Source organism: Cavia porcellus, unplaced genomic scaffold (genome assembly GCF_034190915.1).
Source record: "Cavia porcellus strain 051 isolate PalLab524CR breed Dunkin Hartley unplaced genomic scaffold, mCavPor4.1 scaffold_5, whole genome shotgun sequence".
Taxonomy (NCBI): domain Eukaryota; kingdom Metazoa; phylum Chordata; class Mammalia; order Rodentia; family Caviidae; genus Cavia; species Cavia porcellus.
In genome coordinates this window covers 4,175,546-4,197,336 of record NW_026947488.1, presented here as the reverse complement: position 1 = coordinate 4,197,336, position 21,791 = coordinate 4,175,546, and the positions used below count along the sequence as shown (strand labels likewise).

The 21,791-nt window shown below is 58.7% G+C and overlaps 1 protein-coding gene and 1 long non-coding RNA gene across 5 annotated transcripts in view; one reads left to right on the top strand and one right to left on the bottom strand.

The window, feature by feature from the left end:
• The window catches only part of Phactr3 (phosphatase and actin regulator 3), a 212,272-nt gene that overhangs the window by 129,035 nt on the left and 61,446 nt on the right, over positions 1–21,791 (top strand). For all 4 annotated transcript variants that reach the window (XM_063248092.1, XM_063248091.1, XM_063248093.1 and 1 more), the window contains exons 3-7: positions 1,415–1,492; positions 7,798–7,980; positions 13,172–13,381; positions 16,593–16,767; positions 17,518–17,765. In XM_063248092.1, coding sequence (XP_063104162.1) covers positions 1,415–1,492; positions 7,798–7,980; positions 13,172–13,381; positions 16,593–16,767; positions 17,518–17,765 — 894 coding nt within the window. The remainder of the gene's footprint in view (positions 1–1,414; positions 1,493–7,797; positions 7,981–13,171; positions 13,382–16,592; positions 16,768–17,517; positions 17,766–21,791) is intronic.
• LOC134475939 (uncharacterized) lies at positions 17,760–21,642 on the bottom strand. Its single transcript, XR_010047269.1, has 3 exons — positions 21,150–21,642; positions 20,200–21,056; positions 17,760–19,741 (listed from the first exon to the last, which is right to left on the bottom strand). It is a non-coding gene; the product is annotated as an uncharacterized LOC134475939 (long non-coding RNA).

The window sequence follows — 21,791 nt, the reverse complement described above, 5'->3', positions numbered from 1 at the left end:
AGGTGTTGGGCCAGAAGATGCTGGAGGCCTCTGGCACGTGGGCACCTTGCTGTGGGGATGGCCACCTCACGTGGCCCTGCCTCCCTGGGGGGCAGGGCAACAGCTGAGATGGGAGGAACTCACCTAGGTCTAAGCCCCGGTGACCTAGGGGCTCTGCTCGTGGCGCTGGGATCTGCGAAGGCTGAGCACTCCAAGGAGCAAATCCTGCAGGAGCTGAGGCTCTGGGCCCCAGGGCCTCCCTCCCCACTGGGTCCTTTGTTTGTCAGCTGTGGCTGAAAGCAATTAGCGAGCGCACTGGTCCTGTGGAATTAGTCCTGGGCCTCAGGGACAGGCTGGAAAGTGCCTGTCTCAGGCTGCTGCTTCCGGGGGCCCCAGGGTCCCCTTTCCTTGAAGCTCTGAAAAGGCACAGTCTCCAGGGCCTTGCGGATGGCAGAGACAAAGCCATGGCACCTGCAGAGTGGGGCTGGTGGCTCCGACAGCCCTGGGTTTGCTTCACACCTTGGTATACACTTCATGAAGTTTCTTAACCACTCAAGAAGTCTATTGACAAACTCTCTCTGCCAAGAATGAAAACCAATTAAGTCTCGCTGTTCAGGAACTCCCAGGTGCCTCTGGCAAGCCAGGCATGAAGGGGGCCGGGCCCTGGCCCTGCCCCAGAGGCTCCCCCAGCATCCACCTCAGCACATGCCGTGCAGTGCGTGCTGGGCAGACACCTCTGAATAAAGGACGGATTCCCCTTCCCCTGGAGACAGCCACCTCCTCCACTGGTCTCTTGCTCAGACAGGGGTGGCCGGGTGTGTCCGGGAACATCTGGGGAGAGCAGGTGGCTTTGGGGTGCTGCCCTAAGAGCAGGCTTCAGCAGCTGTGCATTTGGAAGCTGGGGTTCACCTGTGCACAGTGAACTGGGGAAGAAGGGGACTAGGAGCCAGGCAGATGCAGCCGGGGGAGGGAGCTGCAGGAAGGGCTTTTCTGAAGATGAGATTGCAGGATTCGGGCAGCTGGGGCTGCATCGAGGTCCAGCAGTGACTGGAGAGTGCTCAGACCTCTGGGGCAGAGAGGCACAGAACTCGGGGAGGGGAGATGCGGGTGGTGGGGAGGCAGTCAGCAGCGGCTCCCACAGCTGCAGCAAGGTGTCCCTGGGCACTGGGCCACAGTCGTCAGGGCAGGGCGGGAAGGGGTCACAGAAGTGGCTTGGAGGGGCCGCTGTACTCCTGGGTCCCCTGCAGAGTGAATCACATAGCCATCGCTTTAGACACCCATGAATCTACTTAGCTTTGGCCACTGTAACACTTGTGGCCTCGCAGACTGCTGAGTGGGGCAGCTTGGAACTGCCCGGCCAGCAGTGCACAGGCAGTCCTGCCCCACCCCAGTCCGGGGGTGCAGCCCAGACTCACCCGAGTGTTGTTGTCCACAGCGCTGGAGAAGAAGATGGCCAGCAGGCAGGGCCGGGAGGAGCTCATCAAGCAGGGGCTGCTGGAGATGATGGAGCAGGGTAAGTGGGGCCACTCCGGGTACCAAGGGCATGTGCTGGCCATGGCCAGCTGAATGGCACACAGATCCCGGGGCGCCGATCAGAGGTCGGGATGCAGACCAGAGGCGTCCTGTGGCCAGGTGTGGGACTGGACTCTCACAGCCTCCTAGGCCAGGGAAATGAATGCCCAGCCCTGGTCTGGAGCTGGAGTAGCACAGTCCGTCAGCGAGGATCAGGGCGCCCCCTTGTGGGCACCTAGCGCTGCTCTTTCCTGCCAGGATGGCAGCCTGTGCTCCCTGCTTTCCCACCAGGTGGCAGCAGTGGTGCCCCTTTGAGTCTTCAGTTTCTCCACACTGGCATTTTAGCCTGTGATTTGGGGACATTATTTTGACTTCTGCCATCAGAAGATTCCCAGGATCCCATGTGGCTGCATCTGTGACAGCCCGGGCTGTGCACCGTGTCTTTGGGGTGCAGTTTACAGGCAGGGATGTGGGGACTGGGAGTGGCAGGAGCCACACCAGGTCCCGTCTGTGGCAGCAAGTCTTCCCTCTTCATCAGCCTGTGGCTGGTTCCTGCCATGGGCACCATTCACTGGACAGCATCCGTCCCTACATCTCCCAGATTCTGTTACGGATTCCGTCATTGCAGGGCACTGGAGTTGGGCCCTGACTCCGAAGCTCCCCATTGCTAGTTCTGTGAGGTCTTAAACCTCGGGTAGGGAGTTGCGTAAAACCCCACTGGCCCTTAGAAGCCTCTGGAGTTGATTTCGAACGCCCAGGCCTGCCGCTCATAAACCCAGCCATGGGCCGAAGCCTCTGCCCTCGTTTCTCTCCCTTCCCTCCAAGCGGAGAGAAACCTCCGTGGGAAGCTCTTTAACACCACGAGGCAGGTGTCCACGAGAAGGCAGGCTTGGCCTCAGGCCCTGTGGTGTCCGGGTGTGTGACCTGCTCTCACTCAGGTGAGGTGGAAGGTCACTGCCGAACTAGAAATCTGGATTATTTTAATTTCACTGAAACCCAAGAGTTCCAAACCCTGTTGTTTTGATTATGCTACAACAAGCTTCATCTTCAGTCTCAGGGAGCAGGAAAGGGAGGCTAAAGCTACCTAAAAAGTGTTATTTTTGAGGAATAGGGAGGAGGAAAGATGTAGATTCAATTCCTGTCAAAGATGAACGAGCTGAGAGTTTTAATGGAAGAGGAAAACTGCCAGGAGTGCGGTTTGTCTGTTTTCAACTCTTTTTGTAAGATAATGTTGTTGGGCGCCATCAGAACAGAGGCCCAGGGGCCAGCATCAGGCTGGGCGGGCGGCAGCAGCAGTGGCACCCGTCGTGGTGGACCTTCCTTTCCAGCCTCCGTGTGCTTGCTGGCTTAAGCCCTGCTTTAGGAAGCAGACCGGCTGGCCTGGGCTTCGAGGCCTGATGGCAGGCAGTCAGGCTTTGGGGGGCTCTGCATTGATCACCTTTCACTGCCGTAAAGCAGTATCTGCCGTAGGCTGACACTCGAAGGAAAGGGGTTCGCCGAGCTCACCCATTTGGAGGTTCAAGGGCATGGCACTGTGATCAGCCTGTCCTGGCGATGGCCTTCCTGCCAGAGGAGTCCCCAGGCTGTGACGCGGCTGGAGAGGCAGGGAGTGAGCCTGCCCAGGGCGCTGCATCTGTCTGTTCTTGTGCTCTGTTTCTCTTCCATCCTGGGGCTCCATCCTAGTCCTAGCCACCCTCTAATTCCCCGCCCTGAACCCCATGGTCACATTACACTCCCACCCCCATAAAACTACTAACCCGACCTTGGGGCTTAAACTTCTGCCTGAGTTTGGAAGAAAAAGCCCTGGCCAGGCGTGCAGGCTGTCAAGCTGCTCACGGCTGTAGCCCCAGGGCAAGAGCAGCCTCGGGCTTCACGTGATGAGCGGCCGGGTCCCGTGCAGTGTAACTTTGTGTGCAGATGCCCGAGGTTCCGGTGGCCTTCCTGAGTCAGGACACGTTACGTTTCCTCCGAGGTTTCCCCAAGCATTAGTAGAGGTAGACACCAGCCTTAGCCCTGGGTACACGGGCAGGTGTGAGGCTGGCCTGGGGCCTCTGGCCTCGGCATGCCTGCCCCTCCCTGGCATTGCTATTTCTGTGGCTGAGCAGCAGGGAACCAGGAGCGGCGTGGCCTGCAGCAGGCTCTGTCGCTAGGGCCCAGCCTGCACTCCTCAGGTGACGCTGCAGACTCTTCCCAAGTGCCCCCGTGTGCAGGGTCTGCCTTAGTGCTGGGGATTCAGCTCTCCCAACATGTGCACCCTTGGGGGGCACGGGCATTATACAAACCCACAAACCAGAGCAAAACTGCGCGAAGGTTAGGGTGGGGCTATGACAAAGGGTCGCATAGCAGCCTGAGCACGTGCAAGGGAGCTTGGCTGACTGGGTTCTGGGAGGTGTGCTCACAAGGAGACCAAGCGGCAGCAGAGCACATGGCCTGGTCCTCAGAGTTTGTTACACGTGAGGGTCCTTGATGCTGGGATGGGGCTTAGCACCCCCCACGTGCTAGGTGAGTGCTATAGCATTGAGCGGCAGCTGAGAGCTTAACAACAAACAAAACAAAACACTCTGGGGGTGGCCGCTGCATCCGCACGGGTAGCTGATAAGCTCTTCCAGCTGACTCCAGCTTCCTACAGGGTCGGATCCAGGAAGTGAGGACCAGCTTCCTGCCAGAACAGTGGGTGTGAGGTTGAAGGGTGGAGCTGAAGGGGCTGGTGAAGGGAGCCTGTGATGGGGGGCAAGGCTGAGGGAAAGGGCAGGGAGAGAGGCGAGGCCTGGGCTGCCTTCTGCTTCCCTGCCCCAGGAACGGCTGGGGTGTCACAGGCAGGTACAAGAGGGTGGGAGCCTAAGCTACACCAGGGCAAGGGCCCGAGGAATCTGTGGTTCATGAGCAAGGCCAGGGCATCGGGGGGCAGAGACAGGAGGAAAAGGGGCTACGGGGCTTGCTCTGTGCGGGACTGGCTTCTCCTGTGGAGGCCTGTGTTTCTCTGCTGTGTGTTAACTGCCTTTAGTCAACCTGCAGCCCTAAGACCTAAGCTGGCTGTAGGATCTGGGGGACCTGGTTCCCCTGCACCTTGGAGTCAGCACTGCCTGCCCTGTTCATCGGGCATTGTCTCTGACAGCGACTGGTATTGGGGGGCCTCGGTGTCACAGCTGCCCCTTCCTAGCTCAGGGGAGCACAGAGGGCATGGGACGTGAGGCTGATGCTCTGCGGGGCTTGGCACAGGTGCCTGTCCTGTGGGCAGCAGCCGGGAGGCTCCCCGGGCCGCAGGGGCTTGCTGGGTGCAGGATGGCAAAGCTTTCAGAGAGGAGAGTCCAAACTACAACCCAGACCTACATATTTATCGCCGAGGAACAGCAGAGCCGCAGAGCTGTTAATACTGAAGACAGAGGTTTTAGTTTAGGAAAAAAAAAAAAAAAAAAAAAGCAAAACAAAACACGACTCATACATTTAACATCTTTTATCTTAAAAGTAAAGCAATTAACACACATACCATGGCTTCCACAAGTCCTGGAGAAGTGAGGCCACGCTGCGGTGGTGGGCGCTCCCCTGTGGCCAGCTCCCTCACAGAGCCTGCCTGCTACTGCCCACATCCCGCTCTGTCCCCTCCTGAGACCTCTGTGACCCGGAGGAACAGAGCAGGCCCAGTCCCCAGTGCAGCACCTGAGGCAAGACTGGAGACTGTGGGTGTCCTTGTAGACACAGTTCGCATCCCTGAATGACTTTCCCGTGTCCCCATGAACATCAACCTGGCGTTTTCTTAAATAACTTAAAGGACTTCATTTTCTATCATATTGAAAAAGAGCGCTTTGCCCTGTGCCGTGTTCAGTGACCTAGAAGCCACATGGCTGCCTGGGAAACTGCACAATGATGGTGAGTGTGTCTGCTTCCCCCGGGCACAGGTGTGGGAGCCGTACATGTGTGCACACACAGATGCATGCCTCATGTGCACCCATACCGCATGCTGTGCACACTCAGTGTGCACACATGCGTGTGTGCATTTGTGCATGTTCATGGTGGTTCTTTTATAATGACGCACTGCAGTCTGTGCTGTCCCCCCTTTGCAGCCCTCAGAGAAGAAGGCCAACAGTGGAGAGACTGGCAGGGAGGTCGCTGGCCACACAAGGGAAAAAACAGGGCAGGAGACCCCGCCTCGGCCCCAGCCTGTGTTTCCTAGCAACCGCCTGCCACCAAGGCTATTTTGGGAACTGTAACTTCTCATTGAGCTGATTCTGGGTTGGAGGTTGGAGCGTAGCTCGAAAAGCCTCACGAGGCTACTCAACCACAAACCCAGGTGGTGCGGGTTAGGGCAGATCCTTGCAGATCCTGCCTCTGGGCCTGCCCGTCTTGCTCTCCTGTTACTGGGATGATGCTGGTGCACAGGTGCTTGTTAGTGGGAGCAGCAGTGGCCCCTTAGGGCTAGGAGTGGATCGCCACAGGCAGCGGGCAGAGCTGCCCACCTCAGGACAGCGAGGCAGGGCTGTTCTGCCCAACTGCCGCAGTAGGCTAGCTCTGATGTCCTTCTGTGCTGCCCTGGTCCAGGAAGTGGACACTGTCATGCAGATTTGAGCAAACCACAAGGAGGCTTTGCAGCTGGTTTCCAGCCTCAAGACCCTAATGCTGCCGAGCCACTGAGTTCCCGGCTGCCTCAGGTCTTGGCCTGATCGAGGGCTAGGCTAGCAGCAAAGTCCAGTTTCCATGCAGTCCAGGACCTGTTTGCCTATGGCCTCGAGGCTGGGGCACTCCTTAAACACACAGGGTTTGCACAAGCAGCATGGACAAATGGCATGTGGCCACCAAGGCTGGGGCATTTGCAGCTGTGCTTTCATGGGAAGAGGCCTCTGTGAGGCCCCCAGGCAGGCAATGCCCCTCTCTGATGAGCTGGTCCCGTGTGCAGATCTCCAGACTCCTGGCAGAGTTGAGCTTCCTTGGTCCCCAGCAGTACCAAGTTGCATCATAGGAAAGACCCAGAAAGTGTGCCGGGTCTCAGGAAAGTGTGCCCCCTTTTTAAAATTGTGAGATAGGGTCTTTCTAAGTCACTAAGTTGCCTAGGACTTGTCCTCCTGCCTCAGCCTCCTGGAGTGCTGGGATTACAGGTGTGCACCACCACACTCAGTGCATCATCCCCATCTTATACACAAGGAGCCAGGACCCAGAAAGCGTGCTGGTGGGATGCATGTAGGGAGGCCGTGTGCTTGTCTTCCAGGGGGCACACTCTGGGCAGTGACAGGGACACACCTAGAATGTGCTGAGCTGGACAAAGGGAAACCCTGCCTGTGGACAGATCAGTCTGTCACTGCAGGCAGGGAGGCAGGGTCGGGGGAGGGCAGCGCAAGTGGGCACCCACAAGCTGTCCCGAGGTTGTGGGAACACATGGGTCATGTTACCACTCTGCGCTGTGATATCTGTCACAGTGAAGCAGGGACCACAGGGTTCACATAGAGGCTCATCAGGGTGCCCTGTGCGCCATCTGCCCAGTAGCCCTGCAGCTGTGTGACGGAAGCAGCCACCTTGTCTTTGCTGTGGAGGCTCGACCCGGGGTGAGGCAGGGCCTGAGGGGCTGTTACAGCCCTTCTTTATACCTGTCCGTGACACCTGTTGGTGTCACCATTCTGCAAAAGCTGGTCCTGGGGACCCCCTGAGCTCTGCCCCTTTGTTGTTAGCCTCAGATGCCACAGTGGTCATCTCTGTGCCCTCAGAGTGTCAGTGACCCAAGTGGCATCTTAGTGGCCTCCCCCTTGCCAGGGCTAGTCAGTGCTGGATGCCCGGTGGGTGGTCTGGAAGCAGCACTTCCTGAGTGACTGCTGGGCCCCTGCGGGGCAGAGACGAGGTGCTATTGCTGCCACCATGACATCACCTCACACATGAGCCCCGCACCTTGGGCGCCTGGCAGTCAGTGTTGTGGCCACCTGTCTGGGCTGCCTGGCCCTGCTCCATGTGCCTGTCACCCTGCAGCAGCCACCTGGCCCATCCATGGGAGGGAGCAGGAGGGCGCACAGAGCGCTTGGGAAGTCACGCCCGTCCGTGTGCAGCTCTCTGCGATCCCAGGACAAAGCGGCCTGGGAGATCGAGGAGGGGCTGCAGGAGCTGCAAAGGGCCCTGAGCAGGGGATGGGCTGCAGACAGCGACCCGGCTCCCTCAGGCGTGGAGAAAGGGGGTGTGTGGCAAAAGCCAGAGGCCTAGGTGTGCAGCGTCTGGGAGCACAGAAGGTGGAGAGGGAGGGGAGGGTGGGGTCCAGCTGCCCCACCAGAGGGGGCACCTGGGACAGGGTCCTGAGTGCGAGGCCCTGCTGATAACAGCACATCCTCGCAGATGCCGAGAGCAAAGTGTGCAGCCCTGACGGGGGCCCGAGGTCCACACAGAGTGAACCGGCCACCCCCAAGCAAGAGGCCCTGACTTCTGACGATGTCCAGCCGGGAAGCCCTTCAGCCGCTGGGACAATCCAGGCTTCCCCGGATGAGGCACCATCCTCGGATATCCATTCGGATGATGCAGGTACTGGCGGACACCCTGTGGGCTGTGCTGTCCCCGTGGGCCCTGGCCTGGGTGGGAGAGGCACCACCGCGGGCTCAGTCAGCACCCTTGGTGCCCTCGCGGCCTTGCCCATTCTGCCAGAGCCTTTCCCTCCGTCTCTTCCCAAGTCTGGTGCAGCTGATAAGTGAGAGCTGAGTGCTCAGGGTGACTTCCTGCCACGAGCCCCTCCCAGCCACGGGGACCCTCTGGGAAAGAGGGCCCCCCAAGGGTACAGGGCCAGGGAGGGCTCCAGGGGTCCCCAAGGCAGCAGGGTAGGGTTCTGCTTCCTGGCAATGAGGGCCTATGGCAGGTGGCCTTCCGCTGGGAGATGTGGAGGGGCCCATGTGCCCAGGAGAATGCGGCAGCATGGTGGACTCTCATGGGGCTCCCCCGTCCTCTTGTCCAGTAGATTGGACTCGCTTCCCCTCTGTTACACAGGAGAAGTTCCAGGGTCCCGCAGGGTTGTCCGGAGCCCTGGAGAACTTGGCATGGTGTCTGCAGGGTTGAGGGGCTCTTGCCGAGGTAGTATGGGGTGGTCTCCACCTTAATGGAACAGGCCAGGGCTCTTGCAAGCTATGGGGAAGGGAGGAAGGAGGAGAAGGATGGAGCGGAAAAGCGCAAACCCACCAGAGCCCCTGTCCTGTGGGTCTGTGATTCCCACCCTGCTGTGGCCGACTGGCTGGGGCTGTGAAGTCTCCTTGGGAACAATCCAGAAAGCAGGAGCTTGTCTCCGACTCCTACAAGTCCATGCCATGAGGACGCCGTGTACAGTGAGGGGCTGGTCCTGAAGCCCTGGTCTATCCAGCACTGTGGAGGCTGGAGAGCCAGGCTGCAGGCTGGGAAGCCTGGGCTTCTGCTCAGAGCCGGGTGGGGTCCGCCCTGTGGTACATTTCTCTGCCAGACCAGCACAGCACTGATGCCCTCCTGTGGCTACAGTCTGTCCGCAGCCTCCCTGCAGCACTGGCATGGCTGCCCCGCGCCTGCTCTGCCTCCCTGTGCCCCGCCACTATCACTCAGCTGGGGGACACTGTGGGAACTCGGGATCTGAAGAGCTGTGGCTCCAGAGGGGCCCTACTGACCCCAGGTCAGCCCCAGGTGGCCGACCCTAAGCCCTAAGCAGGGACAGCAGTTGTGTTTCTGTTGGCCAGCGTCAGTGAAGCCCTGTCCCAGCACCCTGGGGCCCTTGCTTCCCTGTGGGCTCTCTGTGCAGGGCCAGGAGGAAGGTGGTTGCTCCCTCTGCCTTAGCCACTCTTGGGGTGCTGGAATTGAGTTGCTGTACAGAGGCCATAGCTGTGTGGAGGAGGAGGGGCACAGGAGAATGTGAAGGAGGAAGAAGCAAAGGAGGAGGGGGAGGGGAGGAGGGGGAGGGAAAGAAGAGGAGGAAGGGAAGGGGAGGAGGAAGACGAGGAGGGGAGGAGCTTGTTCCCTGGCTGCTCTTGCCTTCTGACCCTCAAGAAGAGCTGGACCTGCCCAGTGAGCTCAAGGGGAGGGAGTCTGCCAGGCACAGAGCGCATCTCTCACACAGGTGGAGAGCAGGGCTGATGAGATCGATCTGGGAGGATCCGGAGACCAAATACTGTTGGCTCTGGGGACCGGGAGCATCCGGTGCCACCAGGCAGCCCTGTCCTTGCTGTGTGTGAGTGACCGGGTGCGGCGTGTGATAGAGAGGCTGTTCCCACAGGCTGGGCAGGTGGCCTTGGATGGCCAAGGAGCAGGAAAGACAGGGGCTTTGGCTCGTCAGCCCGTGACTGAGTGTGGCAGGGCTGGGACTGGACAGCAGGAGGCAGCTGGGTCCTGAGGACGGGGCACAGTGGAGTTACCCAGAGAAGAGGCTGGCAGCAGGCAGGCAGGATGGGGGACGCAGCCTCACCCCTCCCCTGGCTGTGCACCTGTGGCTTCCCGTGTGAGTCCCGAGCCCCTGGGGCCATGAGATGACCTCACCAGGGCTGCACCTGAGCACGAGAAAGCACTGTAACGTCACAGTGCTTACTTCTCATCGCTGGGGCAGGCTGTCTTGGTTTTGCATTCCGGGCAGTGGGAGAGATTTTCTTCTTCCTAAATAGATTGTAATAAAGGTATGAGTTCCTTTGTATAGCAAATGAAAGCACAGCAAGTACAGAGGAATGCCCACAGCATCTAAGGAGCCCAAGCCTAATTCTAAGAAAGACTGGACACACGTGGCGTGTTCAATTAGCCATCCTGGCCCTGCTGGTGACTTGGGAAGTGCCCCTCTACCCCAGTGCTTTGGGGACTCTCCTAAGAACGGTGGGCGCTGTCCTCAGTGCTGAACACACACTGGCTCATTCAGCCTGGAAAGAGCCCCAGACAGAAGCCCTTGGGTGAGGAGAGAGCACACAGGCCAGGGAGCTCCCAAAGGCACAGAGATGGGGCCTCATGAGCAGCGGGCACCTCGGACACCAGGCTGGCCTGGGACCAAAGATGACTGAACCCCTCACTAAGCTGCACTCCTGTAAACAAGTCACTTAACCCCTGAGCCCGTTCTAGCAACTGTAAGTGGGGGTGTCGCATGTTGGCCCCTCCAGGCTGCTCACATTGAATTAGGCGATCCCTGGGAAGCACTTAGCCCGGTCCTGATGCACGAGGGCTCTCAGAAATACCTGTGAGCATGTGTTCATGGCTGCCATCATCCTCGGGGTTAAGTGCAGCCAAGGAGAGCAGCCTATTTACATGCAGGGCTCCCTGTGACACAGTGCATGGGACATGGGGTCCCTTGCAGCTTGTGGTTCAGTTGGGCTATCCCGAGGTCTTGTCCCTGCTGCGGGCCTGGGATCTAACATGTTAGAAGCCTGGCCATACTGGGTCCTTTCCTGAAAGAGCCAACGTAACTAAATGCACGGCATCAGATCGCTCTTTAAAATGTTTGAAAGCCCTAAAATGTTTAAAAGATGTTTAAAAAGCATGCACAAAAATCCAGAAGTGCAACCTCTTTCCATTTGCATTGCGGCCTGGCCTGTGCCCACCCAGACTCTCCCTGCACATAGTAGGGCCTTCCTGCAGAGGGCGCCCCGTCTGTGGTGCTGGCCTGGCCCCTCTGGCGGGCTGCCGACCTCGACCTCGTAGTGAAGGTCAGGGATGTGGTCTTAGGAGCCAAGCACTGTGCTGTCGGCTTCTGACCCTCAGTGAGGGCCTAGATCCTTGCATAATGAGGACATCACTGCACAATGACAGCTGGAACCTGAGGTCACAGCGAGGGCTTCTTGGAGCTTGGGGAGGGCCAGCTGTTCATCCAGTGCTGTCCTTGCTTTTTATTTTTTTCCCACATCCTGCACCTCAGCACCCACGGGAGCTGCTGACATCTGGGCTCAATCCCTCTGGGCTGCAGCTGATCTCGTGACAGATGTCACCGAACTGCAGACTCACAGATAAGTGTGACATTTGAGTGCCTGATCTGGGCCTGTCTCCCCTGCTGGGTCTTGGGCAAGTTAGAGGAGACCTCACAATGCCCTTGCAGGTGACATTCCACACCCAGGGAGTCCCCTGGCTCTTCCTAGTGGTGTCCAGCACTCTCAGAAGAACATGCACAGTATCAACTTATACCAATGCCATTTTTTAAAATAAGCAAATGGGTCCAGAGAAGTGAAGTCATTTGTTCAAGGCTACACAGCACATGAGTGGCTAAACTGCAGTGTACTTTAACCATACCCTACAACCCAAACCAGACCAAGCGGGAGATAGATAACCCTTCTCTCTGCTTCTGGAAAGAGAGCTGCTCCCGAGCTCTCACACAGGAGCTGCAGGCTGCTGGCTCCAGCTTGGATCTGGCCCACTGTGTCTCTCTGGCCACCTCATGCTGCTCTGGGCAGCTACGCAGCGACACCACGCTAGGTGTCCCTCCCTGCAGCCCAGACCTGCTCTGCCACAGGACTCTTTAGATTAAATGCAGTGATACAAAATTAAAGCTCAGTACTCCAGCCGCAGCAGCCACTTGTCCTGTGTGGACAGGTCGGTGGCATTTCTGTCTAGCAGCCCAGAGGGTGAGAGGTGGTCCAAGAGCCCCATCAGTGAGAAGCCAGACAGCTTTTGCTGTCTGCATTAGACGGGCATCCAGTACTTCTGCACCAAACCCATAACTGTAGCAAATCCCACACAGCCCACGCTGAGGTCGCTGCCCATCTGGCTGGGCACAGCTCACTGACCCTGCTCCAGAGAATGGCCTGGGCTAGGATCAGGCAAGAGTGGGGCTGGACGTGGTGGCCGGGGTCTGCAGAGGTCTGGAGTACTTGGTGGCGCCTGGTGGGCATTGCTGAGGTGTGTTGTGGTGTGGAGCTCACAGGACCCATCCATGAGCTGGATTCTGGAGCAAGGCACAGGGCGAAAGGGACAGGAGAGGGGAAGTGTGGGCACACACTCTGGCTACCACACTGGGACTGCAGAGAATTGAGCCCAGGGCAGGTGGGCCCCGGCTTGTCCGGAGCTGTGAGTCCTAGAAGGGCACTGCCTGCGTCTGCCTCCCAGAGCACCTGCAAGGGGTCGGACCATGGATGGGAAGAGGGTGGAAGCCAGGGTAGGCTTGTCTCCGGGCTGCCCTTCTTCCTGGGGGTTCGGGGGGGGAGTGGGTTTGGGTTTTAGTTGGAGCTGTGAGAACCCGCCCCAGTCCGAGGCTTCAGAGCCCCGAGAAGCTGCAGGTGGGGCCCTGTTGCAGGAGGGATGCAGGGGAGAAAACGGGAGAGGCATGAGGACCTGAGGTGGGCAGACCCTTCCTGGGGGTGCCCCTCGCTACCCCACCCCTCACCAGGTCAGTAGGCTGGGGTGAGGGTGCTGAAACCCAGCCCGTGCCAACCGGGCTGCCAGGGTGTGGTCTCCGTGTGTCCTCTGGTGTCTCACTGTTGTTTCTGACTTAAACCTGGGGCCAAGCCGTGAGGGGCTCCCGTCATTAGCACAGGGTCACACCTGAGCACATCGAGGCACAGAGAGGTTTACTGACTTAACCAAGGCCACAGAGTAAGCACAGAGGCGGCCTGAGCCCAGACCTGTCTGATCCTGGGGCCTGTCAGGGGGCGGCTGCTGGCACCTGATGGAGACAGTGTCCAGGCCTCCTGTCCGATGGCTCTCCCGACCCTACCGGAAGCCCAGGCCCGCTCCAGTGCCCCCGCTGCACCCCGCGGGCTCTGCCCCTCACTGTGCCTCTCCACTGTGTTTGCCTTGGAACCAGCCAAGTTGCCTTCTGCATCCAGCGGGGAGGAAGCAGACGCCGGCGGCCTCCTGCCCACCCCTGACGAGCTCTCTCAAGCCTTAGCCGGGTCTGACTCCCTGGACAGCCCTCCCAGACCCTTGGAGAGATGCGCGGGCCAGCTCCCCAGCCCCCCGCTGCTGCCCACACCGCCGCCCAAGGCCAGCTGCAAAGCTGCGAAAACCATCCCAGGTAGGTCTGTGCTGTGCTGTCTCCTCCCTCCCTCTCTCCCTTCCTTCCCCTTCTCTTCCTCCACCCTTCTGTCCCTCGGCTGTCCTGCTGGCATTCCCACTCTGGGCTGGTTCTCACCTCTCTGTTCTGTACCTGGGGTTCTGGGCAGCATGGCCCTGGGGGAGACTCCCAGGTGACCCTGTGTTGTCCACTGTGTACTGCCTGGGCTTCCCTGGCTCATGGGCGGTGTCTTTGCAGAGGTCAGAGGCAGCAGCTGCCAGAACACAGCCCCCTGGTGCGGGTGCAGCAGCATCCAAGGGGGCTCTTCCTGTCTGGGTGTTCCTGAGTCAGTCTGTCTTCTATTCCTGCTTCTCTGCTGGAGAGTTCTTTTTTCTCTTCCTCTCCCTCCTGGTTGCTGTTTGCTCAATTCTCTGTCGTGGGCCTGCAGAGCACCAGACCCCAGGGTGGTAGCTGGAAGGGCGCACAGTGGGGTGGGCAGAGGGGCCCATGTCGCCCGCCTCTGCAGCCTGAGCCATGCCAACCAAGCTGCAAAGAGCTTCTCTGGGTCAGGACGGGTCCTGGGTCTGAGGTCCCTTCGGGGACACAGTGTCCTGAGAGTGTGTGGAGATGGAGGCGGAGGCTGCAGGGGTGCAGCTGTACACTGGGGCGCTATGCAGCTGGGGGAGAGGCCTGGGTGCTGGCTCCACCCCTTGGGAGCTCCTGAAGGAGCCTCCCTGCTGGCCCCTGGCTCAGACCTGAGGTTCAAACCGGAGAGCTGCCCTGCAGACCCCATGTGTGGTGGTTCAGCTGCCCAGGATTCAGGAGCATGGCGCCCACTGGTTGGCCCTCACCTCTGCCCTCGGCCTGGTGGACAGCAGGGGCCAGCAGCGGTGCCAGATGGGCCAATGGGTGCCCTATATCCGCTTCCTACCTCCCTGGAAATGAGGCTGAGCCTCTGGGTGCCACGGCCAGGGAATCTCAGGGTGACCTGGAACCAGGTTCCTGCTGCCTGGTGCCCCGAGCTTCCTTTCCTTGGGGGGAGTGGGCACTTCCACCTGTGGCCCTTAGATGGCAGCAGAGAAGCAGAAACCCCGGTTTCTCCCCAACACCCCTGTGGCTCTGGAGAACCCATTGGGCCAGCTGCCGCCTCTTCTTTTGAAAGGTCTTCGCGTCTAGAGGGCCCATCCAGGCGGTAGCAGCTCCAGTCTGCGGTCCTTCCTCTCCAGTCCATTGCTGAGCCCAATTCCCCATGGCCTTTGCAGGGTCCAGTGCAGGTGAAGAGCTCGCCGACACCCAGCCTGCCCTGCCCAGGCTGCTGGTGACAGTCTGCATGGTTGCAAGGGCCCCCGGGGACCCAGCTGGCTAGCACCCGAGCCATGCGACCCTCGGCCATCTGCCCCGAACCCCAGCTTCCTGCCTTCACAGGGTAGCTCGAGGTGGCACAGAGACCCCAGGCATTATCACAGCTCAGCCGAGCTGAGTGACTGCCGCAAGCCGTCCAGCCTCGGTTTCCCCATGGGCACTGGGTCTGCTGAAACTTTTCTCATAGAGCTGAGCAAGGCATAGGGGCAACTCTGGACAGCAACAGAGGGGCCGGTGACACTGAGGGTCCCCAGTGGGTGCTCAGGATGTGGTCACCGTGTGGAGCAGGGCCAACCCTAGGGAGGTGCCCCTGGAACCCTGTGCTGTCCTGCGCTGGCTTGCCACGTGGGGCCACGCAGTGCTGTGCTGCCACCTCCTCCATCTCAGCACTCAGGTCCCTCTGCGGGGCGTCCTCACCTCCTGGCCCTAACCCTAACCCTCTCCCTCTCCTCCTTCCCACTCTCCCTCCCTGAAATGCTCTGCTTTCTCTCTCTCTGTGTCTGCCTGTGCTGTTAGCTCCTGACCTGACTTTGCCTGGAAAAACCGGGCTGGGCACTCATTACAGCAGCTAAACAATGGGGTCCTCTGCAAGAGGTGCGACGTCCCTCCTGCCTTTGGGAGATGCACGGTGACTGGTGCTGCCCCCAATCCAGGCTTGCAGCGGGGTGGTGTGATTCAGAGTCACTTAGGCCCCTTTTCTTCCTGTTGGGATTTTAATCAAATTGATTTGTTGGAATCACCCCGCCGAGAGTCCCTTGGGAACAGAATACTGGGGGCCCATGGCTCACCTGACAGAGAAAGGGGCTGAGCCCCGGGGTCCCAGAGTCACACAGGTGGATGGTGGCGGGTCCAGACTAGAGGTCACGGCTGTGAACAGCAAGGTGCTCTCTGCAGGCCCATGGCCTCGCCTGGGTTGGCTTCCAGCTCCAGTTCAGGGAGTATCTGTGGAAGGAGGAAGAGAGGCCTCGCTGTGTCTGACTCTGTGAGTGCGGCTGAGTTGTCTTCACATTTACGTTGCATAAAGAACTGTCCCCTGCACACATTTTAGGAGCTAGCATTAAAGAACTCACAATGAGGAACCGGCCAGGGCGCCCAGAGACTCCTAGGTGGGCAAGAAAGCAGGCCCTGCAGAGAGAGCCCTGCTGGGGAAAGGGGTGTCAGGTAGCCACTGATCCCTATGGTGGAGGCAGCCTCAGGCATCTGAGCTCCTTGTCAGGGCTCCAATCAAGGATGGATTCATGGCCGTCTGTGATGCTGAGGGAGGAGGATTGCTCCAGGGGAAGGGAAAAGCATCCCAGGCAGGGGAACAGCAGATGCAGAGGCCCAGTGTGGAGACAGGGTGCTGCCTCTGGGGACTAGAAGGGAGAGGGGCGTAGGGGAAGGCAGGGCAGCCGAGGTGCCTCAGGCCTGGGTCAGGAGTTCGCATCACCTCAGATGGACACAGTGGGGGTGGACTGTCTTCCCGCAAGGCCCCCATCTCTGCGAGGGCAGAGGCAGAGTGGGGATGCACATGACAAGATGGTGTGGGGAGGGCAGAGGCTACTGCAGAGCTTGGAGAGGCCGCGGGGGTCCCACACAAAGTGTGGCTCCAGGAAGCCCATGCTTGGCAGAGCCGCGGAGGAGGCTCCTCTGTCCTCTCCCAGGACCTTGCCAGGAAGACGTGGGTGCTGAAATCTGTGGTGCTCAGCAGGTGGGAACTGGAAGGAGATGCCAGCTCTGGTCACCAGCTCTGCAGCGGGGCCTGGGTCCTCGTGGGGTCTGGCACTGTGGCAGCACAAGGGTGCACTCTCTGTCGGTCCACTCCCGTCTCCCAGCAAAGCGCTGGTTCTGGATAAAGTCTCACGTGCGTGTTGGCTGTCCCCGTGTCCAGGCCAAGCTGTGCTCTTCCAAGGTCCTGGGGTGAAGAGCTCTGACCCGCCCCTCCGAGGACAGCTGTCCACGCCCACAGGGTCCCCGCATCTCACCGCTGTCCACCGGCCACTGCCGCCCAGTCGCGTCATAGAGGAGCTGCACAGGGCGCTGGCCACAAAGCACCGCCAGGACAGGTGAGGCCCTGTCCCCGCAGGGGACATCTGTGCCACCAGGGTTCCCACCAGGGTTCCCACCAGGGCCAGCTGGGTTTCGTGCTCTGCTGTCACCACCTTGAAATTTTCTAACAAGTTCTGAACAAGGGCTTCGTATTTTCACTCAGATTGTGTTGCTGGCCTTGGTTCCCCCATTCCAGGAAGGGGTGGGCAGGGTCGTGGCTGTGGGAAAGTGACCCCCAGGAGGCCCTTGGGTTGGGGTGTGGCAGGAGGTTGAGGGGCAGTGGCTGGGAGAGATGGGGCTGTCTTCTTTGTTCAGGACCCGAGGCTTCTATGTCACCCTCTCCTCTTTATTTTGAAGCCCTGTGTCCACTGCCACATCTTTATTTTGATCACTGTGGCTTGAGGCTAAGGAAAGGGCATCATTGCTGGCCAAGCAGGGCGCAGAGTTCATGTGTGGTTTGGTGGGATATTGGATGGACAGGACCCTCCTCAATTCTCCTGAGGTCCCCAGCTGCGTGTTCCTGCACATGCATTGCCATGCTTTATTACACGTGTCCTGTGCTTTGCAGAATGGTGTCTTTGAACTCCCTGGGCCTCTAAGCCCTGTGATCTCTCTAGAGCTCTTTGCCCAGGGACTGTGGACACAAGCTGAGAAGCTACATGTATTTGTGGCCACGTTTACCCACTTCATGATGAGCCCCTGAGTTGATTTCCTGGTTTCCTGGGAGAAGGAAGTGGTGTATAACCCAAGATGTTCTTCTGATTTAGCTTTCAAGGGCGGGAAAGCAAAGGGTCCCCCAAGAAGCGGGCAGATGTCCACCTCTCCAGAACGTCCAGCATGGAGCGCGGCAAGGAGAGGGAGGAGGCGTGGAGCTTTGACGGGGCCTTGGAGAGCAAGCGGACTGCAGCTAAAGAGTCTGAGGAGAACAAAGAGAACTTGATCTTGAATTCCGAGCTCAAGGACGACTTGCTTTTGTATCAGGACGAAGAGGCGCTGAATGACTCCATCATTTCTGGTGAGGAGTGTGCACAGGTCTCTGTTTCCCAGAGGCTGACCGTAGAGCCCTGTGTATTAGCCAACTTTCCCACTGCTAGGACATAATACTTCACACCCATAGTTGGAAGGAGGAAAGGCTTAACTTGGCTCACGGTTTTGCAGGGTTCGGTCGCTGGTCAGCTGGCTCCAAGGCAGGAGCATCATGGCAGAAGGGTACCACAGAGCCAAGCTGCTTAGTTCATGGTAGCCAGGAAAGGGGCAGGGGAGCAGGGGCGGAGAGGGTGGGTGAGGAGCAGATATAGACCTCGAGGCCGCAGCCCACAACTCACCCTGATACACTCATAACTGTGCCCCGCGGAGCTCCTGGGCAAGTTGACACTGTACCCTAAATGCTACCATGTCTGAGGCATTTCCTGCTAGTGTGGGGAGGGACAGGGTGGAAGACCTGTACCTGGAGTAAAAGGGGGCAGAGTCATCCTTTTCTGAAACGGCAGGGATTTAAGACACTAAGGGAGCTTGTATCTGGAGGGCTAGATATTAGTTCTCATGTGTACAGAATGTCTAGTCACAGCACTGGCCTCTGCTGACCAGATGCATGTCTGGGTGTGTCAACTGAAAATGGTGACAGTCACTGCCACCTGTCCCCCACGAGGCAGAGTCACCCTGGATGAGAACCACTGTCTAGACCGTGTCTCCCTTTGGCTGTGTAACCCTAAACAAGTTCCTTCCCTACTCTGGGGCACACTTATTAGACAATGACAGTGCCCCCCCAATTTATTGGGTGCTTCCTGTACACTAGGCACTGATTCAAGGTTATTATCAAGCAATCCCACAACTTGGTGACATCACTCCTTACAGAAGGGGAAACTGAGGCACAGGGTGGCCACATGTGTGGGCCAAGGCCTCACAGTTAATGGATGCCAGCCTGGAACCTGAACCCAAGCTCCCACCTGCACAGCTCCAGCTCTGGGTTTGTACTGTTCGCCCTCAGGGCAGGGCTTGGAATAACAGGACCTAGACGAGCAGTAGTCCTCACTCAGGTGTGCCAACAAAGGGCTCCCCACCCTGTAAGGCAGTCCAAAGTGCAGACAGTTGCACAGTTCGCTGACTGTTCTTGGACTTCCCCCAGATCTGCTACCAGTCACGGTCAATCAATTAATCAACCCACTCATCCACGCTCTTGGCTGAAAGACCAGTGAGAATCAGAATTTCCATCTATTTGCAAATTTAGGTTGTGTTCCACTCCCAGGGCACATAATTTGGAGGTTCCCAAGGCCCTGAAATCAAGTGCAGGAAGCTTTGATTACATTCTCCAGCATGACTGGCTTCTCTCCGCAGTGTCTTGAGTTCCGGCCCTGTTCCGCCCTCTTGATTGATATGTGGTATGCAAGCCGAATAGCACCAGGCAGTAAATTAATGGGCTTTCCACCTAACCGCCCACCATTCACACCCGTCTACCTGCACACGCACACACACTTCTCGTGGAGCCTGGGTGCTATCATCCTGCCCTGGATGAACATTCCAAGGAAATTTCTAGTGTCAAAACTTTATGACCCAGAATTCACCATCAGTCATATCTTCACACCTCTGCTTTAAAAATTAACTTATGGCCCTGGTGCTTCCGGCCCCAGCAGCAGCAGCTGGCTCATGAATGGCTGGGAGGTGGGCGGTCTGTCAGCTGGAGTCAGCATGGTGGGCTTGTTTACCTTAGCCAGGTCTAACAGTGGAATTTCCAGGCAACGCACCTGCAGTGTCTCTTCCAATACAGAAAAGTGCTTTGCAGGCTGTGTGTTTCCATGCCGTGCTGGATACAGAGCTCACGGTGTGCGCACACCGCGTGCCCATTTACAGGCTCACGTGCAGGCACCGTCACTCTGCACGTGTAACCCCAGGGGACAGCTGGTTCTTGGGAGCGCCTGTCTCCAAGTCAGCACAGGCGAGTTTTATAAAGAACTTTTTTGTGCTGCTGCCACCCCAAGATCCAAGTTTTAATATCTGTCAAGAAAGACACAAATAAGACACACACACACACACACACACACACACACACACACAGAGAGAGAGAGACAGAGACAGAGACAGAGACAGAGAGATATTAACATTCTGTCCCTTCTATTCTGAACCCAAGGTTGGGGACCACGTGGGCTTGTCTGCAAGGTCCCTGAGCCTGGCCCAGGGGAGGAAGAATGAGGGAGGGGAGGGTGGAGCCGCTTCTGCAGGAACAGGACTGCGGGGAGGAGGGAGGTGCAGGGACCTGGACCTTCTGCAGCGCCCTCTGAGCTGCCCGCCCAGCTTCCTGGGATAGGGACCCTTTCTACTGCAGCAAGTCACAACAGTGTGGGCGCTGCAGGCCTGGACAAAGTGGATGGGCTGCACCCTGAGGGCCTGAGCAGTCCCCGGCTTTGCTAAGACCACACCATGGCAGGTGCCTTACAAAGAGGAGAAGCTTTTACCTCTCAGTCCTGGGGCCTGGAAGTCCAAGATCCAGAGGCCAGCAGAGCAGAGCCGGAGTCTGGTGAGGGCCCCTTGGCGTTGCACTGTCCCATGCTGGGAAGCGGGCTGCTCTGCGTCCCTGCTTACACAGGCGCCCTTGTGGCCCAGCCATTTCCCAAAGCCCACCTTGAACCTGTCACCAAGGCTTGGGCTCTGACATATGAGTTGTGGGGGACACAGCCCTCACCAGCGGCCTGGGCATTTATGGTGAAGCCGTCTGTGACCCACCCGGATCTTTTCTGGGCCTAACGTGTGGAGAGACCCGGTGGGCTTTGGTCACTGTGCCTTTCTCTGTCCATCTCTTCCCGGCTCTGGGACTCGGGCAAGTTTTGCAGCTTCTCTGCATCTGCATCATTCGGTCCATAAAATGGGAGTGAAAGCAGCCGTGAGGAGGCCCGGAAGGGATGGTTCACCTCCAGGCAGTTCCCGCTCGCTCGATCGCTGTGCGCAGTGGGGGTGAGGCTTGGAGTCATAATCATGATGATGATGTTGACGGCTCCCCTCCCCCACTCCATGAAGAGTGGGAGCCTCGAACAGCCGGGCGTCTCATCACCTGCTCAGAGGATCCCCTCTCTGGAGCTAACAGAATCTCGGCTCTCAGTTTTGTCGGTCTCATTCGCTCAGCCGTTCCTCAATTTCACCAGAGTCTTAACTTCTGCGGCCACCATGGTGCACCTGTTCTCGGCCCAGAGGCCAGGTAGTGCCGCGGGCCTGGAGGTGGTTTTGCTCTCCAGCTTGGTGAGAAACAAGGACCATGAGACTTACTTGCTCCCTTTGCTCCCCGGGTGGCGGGACAGACCCAGGGCACCTTGTTGTCCTGGGGGAAGAAAAGCCAGGACAAGTTCTCTAGGTGACTCCTGCCCTCAGCCACCTTTTCCAGGCCAGGTAGAGTGACTCTCAGGCTCCTTACCTCACACCCGTGGCTCTGCTTTCTGTGATGGACGCTGGCCAGGGCTCCCAAGCTCACGGCACAGCAGGCCCTGACTTTCCACAGACTGCAAGTGGGAGCGGCACGTCCTGCATGCAACTGTGGGCACTGCTAAGGCTCGTCAAAGGCACGCAGCACACAGGTGGCAGCCTTCTCCTCAAGGTCCTCCTCGTCCTCCTCATGGAATAGGGAGGCGTGGAGTGCTCCAGGGCCCCTTGGGACAGCTGGGGTCGTTAATGCGCCCCTAATGCGCAGCACTTGCAAATGAAGCCCAGCCCTCAGCTTTTAGGAGAGGGGTAGGCGGAGCATAGGCGCAAAGGCGCTGTTGCTTAAAAAGCCAGCACCAGGGGGCGTGGCTTCCCCTTCCTGTGCTTCTGCTCGGCCCTCTTCCACCCTGTGCAGAAATTCGGTTCTCCTCTGACCTTGGTCCTGCCCCTTGGGTCAGTGCTTGGCAGATGTCGGTGAGTGGAGGTCCCCAGGGCTCAGGGGTCCCCTGGCCGGTGCAGCGCGGTGTTGCGTCCCGTTCCTCCGCCCATGAGGTTCTGGCTGTAGGACCTCGGGCGGACATAATGCCCTCACCCTTGTTCTGGGAGGCAGTAAATGTCAGTGGGTACCCAGGTGAGT